Source organism: Ylistrum balloti, unplaced genomic scaffold (assembly GCF_031769215.1).
Source record: "Ylistrum balloti isolate Yb309-2 unplaced genomic scaffold, AGI_CSIRO_Ybal_v1 Utg370028, whole genome shotgun sequence".
Lineage (NCBI taxonomy): Eukaryota > Metazoa > Mollusca > Bivalvia > Pectinida > Pectinidae > Ylistrum > Ylistrum balloti.
The window spans coordinates 876,156-889,239 of record NW_026782092.1 but is presented as its reverse complement, the minus strand read 5'-3'; the positions used below and the strand labels follow the sequence as shown (position 1 = coordinate 889,239).

The following is a 13,084-nucleotide window of genomic DNA, read 5'->3' as shown; positions in this document are numbered from 1 at the left end:
ACAATAATCACGCGTAAAAATATTTAAATGAATACAGCACACTGTGGAAATGTTAAAAGGACAGATGTAAGACTTCTGATTAGTCAAGTCTTTGGATTACCGCAAGGCTTAAATTTCCGCAAAGAAAGTTAATGTCAACGTTTGTTTGTCTTTTGAAAACATAACAGTTGAAATATAACATATTGTCGTCCTGTACAATCCTATATATATTCATTTTTAACGTCTGACGTCATCACTGTAGTATATGACGTCATTAAGTTAGTTTTATGTGACTTCATATGTCTCGCAGATGCACTGACAACATAGTAGGGCGTAGATATGCTGTAGACATGTGTGGCCTCCTGTTCCAGACTTCTCTATTAATGGTTTTCGCTCATTTTGAACTGTAATTTGAAAAGTTGAAAAACGAAATATTAGGACACTCTATGATCAACGAACATTCGTCAAAATAAGGTAAAATGAATGTGTTTTTTTTTCAATTCATTGCCGTCAATAAACGTAAATACAGCTATATAAATACTTAAAAGAAAATCTTTTTATGCGAATGACCAATGGTTTTTCTAAGAAAGTTAAATACACAGATCAGTTCAATATTTTTATGAAACTGATATTCAATATACAGGTTATTAACATCAGACTTTTGACATCATTTCAAAGAAAAGTCTGTTCTCCTTTTTCACATTATTCAGATATATATGAATTCCTAGAGTTGTGCAAAGCTATGTTTATATTCAAATAAACACACATATTCTGTACTATATAATCAACGAAATGATGTTTTGGAGATAAAATCTACTAAAATGTATTCATATTTTCCCCCCAGTGCTTACAGATTTACCTGGTTTTGTTTGATTTGGCAAAAAAACTTTCTTCACTTTTATAGCTGGTAAAATATAAAAACATATAAAACAAGGTTTGACTGATGACATATACATATCAATGATATTGAAATAGTAAATAGTACACATACCAGTGCCTTCTCCAACTTGTTTCTTGTGGGTATGATCCTCCAACTGCTTCATACCCTCGCTGACAGCTCTGCTACACTGAAGCAAATACAAAGATACCTTTATACGTATGCTCCTTAGAAACATTACTCGTTGTTTTTGTTGACGCTTCCCCGGTTTTCTCTTGCAGAACGTGGTATTACTTGAAACTGACCCGTATTATGTAAGGCGAGTGTCCTCGATTAACATGTAGACGCTGCTTGCTACAACGGAATATCTTGTTATGATGACGATGGGAAAGATTAAGGCCGACTTCATGAAGATTTTGATGCTCGTTTGTATGCCAATATTCGTTTTCTTTTGCTTATTTGAAATCACTGACCTGAATTGACCTAAATAAAGCAGAAGACATTCACCCTCAACTAATCAGACTGTCTTTGTACGTAAAATTTTCTTTTGATCATATTTTCCTCACGTTTCATCATTTCTTTATTTTTTTTTCGTTAATTTAAAAAAAAATTATTTTCGCACGTTTGTTCATTGTAGAAATATATGTGTATTTTTTCTTTAATTGATCTTTTATCCTGATATCACTGTGCTGTATAATAACATAATAGCTATATTCACTTTGCAGAGAGTCAACAATAGTGGGTGTTTACTGTAATTTCGTATGATATTTGATATCTTTATAATACATGATTTGTTGTTAACAATAAGGTAAATGACCCATTGCTTTGTTCGAACCTTGTAATTACACTTCCCATGGGATCGGGATACACACACTTTACATAGATGTCAAGCTTAATGATAGGTTTTTGATATTTAGGTGTATGGTTTTACTAATTCTATACCATTTTTTCTTAATATTTTTCACTGACATCCATAGAAATAACTTTTTACATTAAAAGTCATAAAGATTATATATCTATATATAGATATATAATGCAGCTAAGCTAACCAAGCAAAGACTGACTATTTCCTTTCGCAAGAGTTCAATTAACTTACTCGATCATGGAATCTACTTCTGAATAATGATTCAGCTTAACTGGTGACGGAATGAATGTGTATTTATTAAAAGAAATATACAAACTTCTTTCTTTATCATATTTTAGATAGGTTTTTGAAGCCATCCATTTCAAACTCTAGCCATTAGTTCTGTAAAGAACTTTCAAATGAAAAAAAAATTCATTAAGATGACTAGGCTTCGTATATTTTGATTTAGCCAATAATCTACCAACGTTTAGCCTAAGGGTTCTATTATACAGATTTTAAACACCGTCCGTTAGGTACTGGTGTTGTTCTGTAATCAGGGAGGTTAAGCCCCAAGGCGATACTTTGATCTGTCAATACATATCCATTATATGGTCGTTACGTGCCTGCTTGGCGTTATAGACTAGTTGGGACATATCAGACAAATTTCTGTTGTCCCACGAATAATGTGAGAGTAGGATTGGATTAAGCAGCTAGCATGCATGTAAGGTTTGACTTGCTACAAATGTACAGTTTATCTCAGATGCAACATGCAACCAATAAGGAACCAGAAAATACCATATTGGCGTGTTGTATACGCCTTAGGATTATGATAGGCAAATAAATGTAAACCCGTGAATATCGGCGCTTGTGTTCTACATATGTTCTTTAAAATAACTGAACAGTTTATGAGGGAAAAAATGTCAGCACTTAATGTTTGTCCACTAAAGCAGCTGTTTTATAGAATCCCTTTCCCAACAATAAAAAAGCTAGGTATGTCTCATCTAATTAGAAATGTATGGAAACAATACTGGACAACAGTATTGAAAATATTGAGAAACAGCAGGCCAAACATTTTTTACAAGTGAACACCTAGATATCATCAGGTCAAGAGGCAGAATGGTAGCACACTCGCAATTCATCAAGGCGCACGGGATTCGAATCAGCGAGTGTTCATCTGTCCATCTGGTAATGTGTTATCTCGGGCTAATCCGGTTTCCTCTTAAAGTAAGACCCCTCGTGCGCTTCAACTCGGGTCAACAATTAACATAAGGTGTTTCGTATTTGTTGTCAAATACGTAGAGTTTATAAAATATATATATATAAGTATATGTTCTATACAGCAAATAACTGGAGAGAACTACATACCAATACATATTCGTAAACGATTTGTTCCTGTTAGTGTCCATGTATTAGAACAGACGCGAAAAATAATCACTATGAACGTGTAAACTTATCAACACATATATCAAATACTGCATCGCAGTGAAGTAGGCAAAGGGAGAAAGATCGCGAAAATTGAAAGTCACGATAATAGAATGGTTTACATAATATATAGGAAAATGTTTTTTTAATCAATAGTAATACGATTGACTATTATGAAAACGACAGCAATTATGGCAGTGACACTCCTTGTTAACAATGTCCTGCCATCCCCATACTTACTGCAATACGAAACAAGCAATGTCACGTTTATCGATCTGCGCATAGCGGCTAATAACGATTTTTTATTTGTCTATCAGATATTTCAGTAATAAAATGTTCAATTATATGTGTGTGTAGGCGTTTTTTCTCCTACGGCAAGACAAGACGGATTATCTTTTTGTGTTTAATGCCATCTTTGTGATTGTTCATCTACATGGAAATCTTGATTAAGGCTTCAAACCTGCATCGATCGATAAGTAACAAGGCGATGAAGTATGAACGGAAAACACTTGGATTTATGCATCGATTAAAGGATTGAGAGAATAGCACCTTCAATATAAATTTACAACTAGACACAGCAGGGCTGTATCTTCGTAGGATTCGTCAATGATGTTAAGGTCAAAGGACTGAGGAACATCAAACTTTTCCGAAAGTCTTTGAATGCCAGTTCTGGCAAGCTTTAGGGAAAAGATCATCAGCGGTCTAAAACCTTTATTCTCAGAGGACGATATAAAAGGCACACAAAAGAATGCTATCCTTCAATACAAAATAAGAATAATTTGAATACAGAAGGAACATGAATTTTTTCACCACATACCCTATATTCTTCCTTTAAGCAATTTTAGATGTCATTGTATTAACAATACGACACACAGCCTTATTAAGTCAGCACGTCATTGCATGCCTGTGCTTTAAAAGGTATATAGTACGAGTGTCATAGTGGTTATAATCGTAATAATAATAATTGATGGTATTGACACACATGGACATTCCCGACACTTAATTTGAGAACATGAGATTATTTGGTTTATCGTAGACTTACATCGCAGGTGTCTATCGTCGACAGAGAAAACATATCCACTTTTTCGGAACACGCGGTTTCATTATCCTTGACCTTCTGATATTTTTACTGCAGATATTTCATATTTACCAACATTTTATCAATTTCGACTGTGAAACTTGATTCTGTTAATATGTTGGTATTTTATTGCAAATGCAATCGTGTCGAAGTCCTAACGAAATTATTTCAGTTACGAATGTCATGATTATTATAAATGCCAGTGAGAAACAAAAGAAACGATTATATTGACTTAGTAAAACAGTATTTTAGCTTCTCCAATTGGAAACGAGACGGCCTAAACCCTCTGAAAAGTGATGGAAATAGGCGACCAACACCTGTGAGCTATGACAATTGGAAACGTGACGGTCTAAACCCAAGCCCTCTGAAAAGTGATGGAAATAGGCGACCAACACCTGTGAGCTATGACAATTGGAAACGTGACGGTCTAAACCCAAGCCCTCTGAAAAGTGATGGAAATAGGCGACCAACACTTGTGAGCTATGACACGTTAAATCTACAAAGAATAACATGTACTAGCACGCTTTAATTAACTACAGTCAGTGATAAACTCCCAATATATTTGATATGATAATATTTAGATAAAATTTGTATTTTGTTGATATACGTTACTTTTATACCATTAGATGGGCCTGATATATCACATTGTATGGAGTACGAAAACATATTGTTGAACACGATAAACTCTCAGATAGCTTTTGATTATTTATGTTCTCAACAAAATACATGATCCTTTTTATGATTAAGGTGACTTAACCTGAATCTAACGAACGTTATTATATGTGTGTCATACAGATTTTGAACACACATAATGGGAAAGTGCCCAGTCATTAACTGTCATCGTGTCAACAACAACAGATATAAAGCAAATGTTAGATTATCGTCATTTTTGTAATTTGCATCGATTATTAATGCTGGCATGTCAAAACAAATTTATGGAAAGGACACATAAAATTTAGAAACTCATTAATCTTCTTAATTGTAATTCTCTTCCATGTGAAAGATGACATTAATGAAAACAGACATCGCCCTACTGAATGAACGCCATTTCAATAAATAGAGCTGAAAATCAAATGTTCTTTTCTTAATATTAAACGATTTTCAATTATCTTCGGAGAAATCGATTCTTCACAGTTTCTTGTTAATATGGTTTTTTAATTATTATTTTCTCTGTTGAAAAATTGGTAACACAGCGTAAGTTAATATATCTGAGGAAACAAGTTTTACGATTCTTAAGTGATCATTAAGGCTGGGAGAAATTTAATCTAATTTTCAAATTCTGAATTAATGAACCTTTACGGGAACACTGTTTTCAATATGTCTGAAAGTGAAAAACCATAAGCGTTTTAGAACACGATTGGAATATAGCTACCTTTAAGATGTTAGTTTAAGCAAAGTTTTGAGAAACAATTTCCCCATTCCATAACGAATACTTGTCATATTGAATCATTGACAAACCTATTCGACACAGGATGGCATCTGACAGAAAATCATTTTGAGGTAGATTCTGTGATTGATTTGTTTTCTCGGTAATATGACAATTCTGTATGACGTTTCTATACAATGGCAATAATCTATTCCGCGAGTGTAAACATATTTTCCAGACACGTGAATCTTGTTATTTTGATATAATACTAACTTGATTTATTTAACAATTGCGAAAAAATTTCAGCTTATATTAATCACTCTTCCTGACCCAGATTGAAGCGCGCGCGGGGTCTTACTGTAGGAGGAAACCGGAGTACAAGTGGAAAACCCACGTGGTCGGGCAGATTTCCCCAAACATTTTCACGTCTCTTCTGGGAATCAAACCCCCGGACGGCTAGGTGAAAGGCGAGTGCGTTACCACTTCGCCATCCGACTACCCAATGTAGGTATCTTAATTATTGCCCATGGATGTGTAATTCTGTACAAGTGGGATTTCTACAGAAAGGCCGTTACTGTTCACGTATCAAATTCATCATAGCTCTGCAGGAAATGAAAATAACACTCTAGTGAATAATATATCTCAATACAAATTCAGAATTAGATACAATCAAATCAAATAATCAATTCAGATAATCAATCAAAATCAGGTTATTGTACTAAACTGTTGAAACATATAAGACTACTGCGCAAAATCAAACTGGAATGGTCGCAATAAATGTCACATAAACAAATAGGGAAGTTAGAGGCAAATTATATTCTTTCATGACATTTTGATAAAAATACAAGTTACTTCCATTTGTCTCGTCATATATCAAATTTTAAACGCATTCATTAGAACTTTAGAAAAGTTATACAAACTGTCCCGGGTTCGATTCCTAATGTTCAAATGAAAATTTTTGCGATCACTGTTACGTGCAGTGATGCGAGGAATATTGACAAAATGCTTGTCTCCTTTTTACAAGCATCGATGTTACCTCTAGAAACTCGAGGACGAGTTGATTAATTGCTTTCTGGAAGCAGTATAAGTCATCCTAGTAAAATAGTAGGACTGCTTGATAAGTTGTGAACCTTGTATTGAAGAAGATAAGCAGGAATGTCCTATTTTAGCACTAGTATTCCCTAACTATTTAAGGCCGTGTACCCGCAGACGGGTGTCATTTGGTCAGTTTATGACGAAGACGTAGCACTCTAAAGTAAACAAGGCAAGTGACCGTTGCAAATTGGACAAAATCACCAAAAGAGCAGTGATTCAATATTTGCATAAGAAAGGTCTAGCATCTAAGGATTTCCATACTGATATAGTAGCAACACTAAAGAATTATGCCCGTTCATTTGTTACAATGAAACTTTGGATGGCGGAATTTCAGCGTGGCAGAAAGAGCCGTGGGGATGACGCCCGTCCTAGAGGATCTTGCAATGAGGCAGTTCTCAGCCCGTTGGGTACCAAGGTTTCTGACAATTGATCAGAAGCACACCAGGCAGACGTTGTCGGGTGCTAATCTGATCCTTTTAGAGGCAGATCCTGCAAACTTTCTGCACAGGAGTTGACTATAGACAAACGTTGATTCAGCATTTCACTCCAGAGGCCAAACGACAATCTAAATAACGGAAGCAACCTGGTTCATCCCAAAGAAAGAAAGCATCAACTGGAAAGGCTATATCATCCGTTTTCTGGATGCTGATGATACTCTGATGGTAACTTATCTGCAAAAGGGACAATCAATCAATGGCACATATCATGCATCATTTCTAAGTCAGGTTATAGAAAATATTAAGCTCAAGCACAGCGTAAAACGTAGTTAAGGTATGTTGTTCAACCAGCACTGTGCCCTTGTTCACAAGTCTCATTGTCATGGCTGCCATTAACGATTGTGACTTTAAATTGATTGAGCATCCACCTGATCTCGCTCCATCAGACTTCCATCTATTTCCAAAAAATTGAAAAAAGCCATTTCGGTACCCACTTTCGGTCAGATGATGACGTCAAGCATGCAACGGGGGACTGTCTGAACTGTCAAGAAAACTACTTCACTGGAAGTGGCATTGAGGCCCTGAAGCATCGCCGGCAAAAGTGTATAGATAATGAAGGGGTTTATTTTGGAAAGTATTGTAATATTTCCGCCAAAAGACAAGGCCTTAAATACAATGATCACAACTTATCAATCAGCCCTCGTATTAATCACTTCTTTCCGACTCGGCCAAGGAAATCATATCTTATGGATGCTGGCTAGATCATATCCTCACTTAGATTGTGATACTTTTCATCACTTTTGATTTTCCTTAGTCGCCCTCCAGGTATAAACTTTGGGCCTTTAGAATTGCTGACTAGTCCAAGAAGGACGAGACAGTTGTATGTTTCATTATTTATCTAAGTTGTATATATTTAAAAACAATAGACAGGTGTAATTCACTTTGTCTTTTGTGCAACATAATTTAAATAGCCTTTTTACAAATCTAGGGATTTGTATGAATATGATATTTGCAAAAAAAGAACAAGGATAATAAGACCAGCTTTTTAAATGAGAGCATGGTTCATATCAACTGAACCATCCGGCAAATTAGAGCATCAACTACGCATTGGAGATTCTATTTTCATGTGACAATCTAACCAATATACAAATGACTTGTTAGCATCAGAAATATTAGAAATAGGACAAGTAGAAATACAATACACATTGTGTTAAGAATGCTTGACAAGTACCACGGGAAGCTAACAATGTTTTGAAGAACAAAAGCCTTATAGTGGATATCGGGCATCTATGTTCCAGTGCACAGCTGTCTGCATCTGATAAACCTGATTAGTGGGATGATTATGTCTTCTACATATACATTGTTATCACATTTGTTCGTTCACGACTAGACATGTTGACACAAGGGTTTTAGCTAATGTGAAATTATACTGCGCGTGTAATTGATTATGGACACGTTCCCTTGACACCTATGAAATAGATTCTTGTCTACGTCCTTGCTACCCTATAATAATAATGACAATCTTCTTAATTTCTCAAATACTGAGAATTCTTTTATTTGGCACAATCAAATTTTTTGCGTATTATCTTATTTTTGAAATCTGGTAATGATAAGTTTGCACTTTCACATCAATTACGTTGTAATGATATCTTAACGCAACACTTTCAACGGGAAAACATCTTAAATACATTCACATAATGTCGGATACTTGCCGGATATAGTTATAGTATTGTGTTGGTACCTAATATAATTCATCTAATACTAATCATTAAATTGACATTGGAATGAAACATATGCAATCAGAAGTTGCCTTCAAATGTAGAAACCTTCCACAACACAATGAATTATCTTTCCTGCAAAATCCTTCGTTTGATTCCACATGTCCCCCTTCCGGCCTGCTACTTCCTATACTCTTTTTTTCACAATATTCTTCCCACGTTCTCTTCCAGTCCCATATTTTCCCATTCTCTCTTCTCTTTCACAACACTATTGTCTCCTCTTGTCGCCTTTACATCACTGTACTTCCCAGTACCCTCTCTTTCAAAATTCTCTCCCTTTGTCGCCTTTCCAAAATATCTAATTGAAAACATAGATATAATATCTACATGTTTTTAACTTTGTAATTAAACCTATAAAAATCCATCGAAGTAAAATGGACAGGTGTTCCGGAAGAGTAAGCGTTTCCTGCTTTATCAACAACATCCGCAATGTCAACCTCTGTTGATCAAATAAAGGAAAATATTGCGTTCCAAAATGAGAACAATGTTAACAAACCTGAAACCATCATGCACATCAACGAGCATCAAGCACATTTAACCTATTTCGAACTAGGAAATTGAATAACTGCTAATGGTATTATGGACAGCCATTATCCTCTCCATAGTCTTCATCCATCTACATCATATGGACTCTGTATTGTATGTTTATCTGTCAGCTTTCTTGTAAAAAACGTGCTACTAAGAACAATCGTTTTATCAACGACTTAACAGCGACATCATAAAAGCACAACCGCCATTTCATCTTAATTTGATCCCTTGAAACCAGAATACACATACTTCTGGTGAAGCGTACAACCAATCGAATAACTGTTAAATAAATGTTAATGAAGCTGTATTGTTTGGACACGTTACAGCCTACATCAGCGCGAGGATATGTACACTGTAGCTTACAGTACATGTCAGTTAACAACAGCACTTTATTTGAAACCGAGACAGCTTAACATAGCAAACAAAATCTATTTTTCAAAATAAAGATTTTGAAAACTTTGATGCAGACACTACTTCAAATATGAAACTGTCATCGTTTCGATGGAAGAAATCGGTGTGCATTCTGGACATTTGTTTATCCAAATTTCTTTAGATAATATAGACATGACTGCGATGTAAACATATCAGATCATTTTCACCAAAGGTATTACTGATTATCCTTATAACTCTTATCTCATTTTGAGTAAGTGACACGTTGAAAGAGCACAAAAATACTTCGAAACCTACATTTGAGTTTAATCTGTCCTCTTCATCTATCCTCTCATTTGAACGATGATTATTTTCATCTTCGTCATCACTGGACACCGGAGGGGGTAGTTCAGGGGACACTCGTCCTGAAATGGAAGTAAAACATTGACAATATTTCACATTGTTTATATCATGCTGACGTCATTTACAGACGTTTGTCTACATTTTACACTCATGTTGGTAAAGATAGAAATTCGAAAACAGATAGATAACAAGGGTGTCTATAGGTGAAAGGGATGTTCAAAACCTAGTGGTAAATTTCATTTAGAGAGATGATGAGATAGAGGTGTAGTTATATTTTGATATTCGATAACGGAGACAAAAATGAAGAGTCCTTTATATTACATTGGAAGAAATATATCGTTCATTGCCTTTTTTTACCTATTACAAGGGAAACTAGGAAAAAATCAATATAAGCTGTTTTCAACGTTCATATAAATCGTTGGTGCAATTCAATAGAGGAAATAGATTAACAATGATTTAGCAGCCACAAGTACTGGAATATTATTTTTTCCTCGTGCAACATATACAGGAAGACAATATACTTCCGTGTTCTGTCATATTCTTTGTTCCGAAGATAATTCATGTATATAACGAATATTTCCATCGCAATAAATCAATGTAGGATCAAAATAAACAAGTGTTTTTTAACATGGTCTGTGTGCGATGAATGATGATATTACCGTGTAACGTACATATTTCAGATAGTACGTCGTATGTCAGAGTCGTTTCGGTAAGATTTTGGTGTTGTGCATATGTGTCTTATGTCAGCAACGTCGTTATCAACAGAAGAAAAGGATATCTTACCATTGTCGCTTATCCAATGTTACATCTAAAAGTTACTCAACATTAAAGTTGGCATTTTCTACAATCACTGATAACATTTGTTAAATGAATCGCAAAGACTTTGAAACAAAGTTCCAAAGATTGTATAAGAAAGAAGCTAGTATACATTATGAAGTAAGTACGATATTCTACCAACATAACACCGATATTCTCATCTTCATGAAATCCTAGATATTATGAAAAGAGAAGCTTTATTCACCTGTGGTATTATGATGGTGCTAACCGTCTTATCATGAAAATTCAGTTTCCACTCCTTAACAGTTTAAAGACTGGAGATAAGGAGCTGTTATTTGGTATGTACTAGCGTATGCTATCAAAATGCAAACGAAGTCATTATTTGGTTCTTGTCAACCTACTCCTTTCCAAAGTTATGACCTCTGAACTAAGAACATTTCGAGAAATCGCATGTTACTTTTTTGTTTTCTCAGATTAGTTGTGGATAATAAACCGAAATGTGTTTTTTGTTGTTGTAATTATCCCTGTGTTTTAATGCGTGGTTTTCTTGCCATAGCTGATGACTTTCAAAATCAACATCATACTGGAGGCCTTCGCATGTCGTTCAGAGGAACTAAGTAAATAGCCTTGTCTCAGAACACAACCACATCAGAACAGACCAGTCCGTTACCAGATCTTGAGAAAAACAAATAAGGGCAGATTGTGTCAAACCATGCACCTCGGATCCTCACCATGGGATACGTATGTCAACCCTTTAACCTACTGAGCCATAGCAGCCACTTTGACTGAAATGTGATGTTAATTTCTATTTTGAAAAGATTTAAATTCAAACTTTATTTCTTCCCGTCAACTTATACTTACAGAGTTTTGGCCCTTGAACCAAGACAATTATTATCTAGTTATATTAATTAGTTGGCGGCGGGAACATTTGTATAAAAATTATATATAATAAAAGAAAAAAAGAACTCTGTTCTGTCTTGCAGACACCATCCTGGAAGAATTGCGTGTGATCTCTCAATGACTATTTAAAAAACCAAGAACTTTTCAAAGTAAGGATACTATGCTCCCAACAAAACCAGGCCATCGGCAGAATCGATAGGTGCTAGACGAAAATTCTCGATTTGTATTCAGATAATGAAGGGGTTTTATGCTCTTCCGAACAAGTAGTGTCGTTTGTTTTCATTAGATTAATAGTTTTCTTATTGACAAAAGAATCGAAATAGCTTTGAAGGAGACAAGTAAATTACACAGTTAGTTAGGCTGGGGTTTGTTGTATTCTTACAGAATCAGCGTTTAAAGTGCAGAATGGTATTGAGAAGAGACAAATTCCGATGTAGGTAACGGTTCTAGTGTTGGCTCCGTCTTATATGTGTTGTATGATACTTTTTACCATAACAACATAAACATTTGAATTGCTGCTAACTCATGAATGGCAGATGTGTTCAGAGTCTAACTCACGTGTTGCAGCTTCTTCAACATACAAGATTATATAGAGTTTTCGAAAACGGAATTATTAGCTAATTGTTTTACTTTCGGTACGTACATCGCTCTGTATTTGCTTTAACATAACTACAGATGACTTGGTAAACGATCCTTATATTTACACTTAACAAAAATTTCATAAAACTTTTGAAATTGAATAACTTTATACACATGATTAGAACATCGGCGAGATTATACGAACGGCCATATCTTACCGGAAGCAGTAGTTTCCACAACTTGGGCGTTATTGAAAACAAAATAGATCTAAGAGCAAATAATTAAATAGATTTTTTTATGACTAGATGTAATTACAGATATCATGTAACATTACATATAAGTGTTTTACATGTCTCTTCCCATTCCAATCCCAGTCACGACTGGGGAAGGCGCTTTAACATATTTGATCTTGATGTCCTGAAACGAGCCTCTCGTAATGTGTTCAGTGAGGTAGCAATCATCTATTACACGAAGACACTGTATTGAATCAAACCCTGGCTGCTCACGGGACGATACCCCCAAACGGCAACAGCATTCAAAGATGTAGGCAAACATCGTTCATTTACAATCGGTAACGACTTTATACCCTTTCGGAAGCCTTTCACCATGTTTGTAAATATCGAAAATAACCAAATTATGGTTCGTACGTTTCAATACTCCCGAGTGTTTTTAAAAGCACCTTAACTCGTTGA

The 13,084-nt window shown here is 35.1% G+C and overlaps 1 protein-coding gene across 1 annotated transcript in view; it reads right to left on the bottom strand.

The window, feature by feature from the left end:
- Positions 1–264: 264 nt before the first annotated feature.
- The window catches only part of LOC132548797 (uncharacterized), a 40,159-nt gene continuing 27,339 nt past the window's right edge, over positions 265–13,084 (bottom strand). The window contains exons 2-4 of the mRNA XM_060212690.1: positions 10,080–10,198; positions 971–1,046; positions 265–383 (exon numbers count right to left, since the gene is read on the bottom strand). Coding sequence (XP_060068673.1) covers positions 265–383; positions 971–1,046; positions 10,080–10,198 — 314 coding nt within the window. The remainder of the gene's footprint in view (positions 384–970; positions 1,047–10,079; positions 10,199–13,084) is intronic.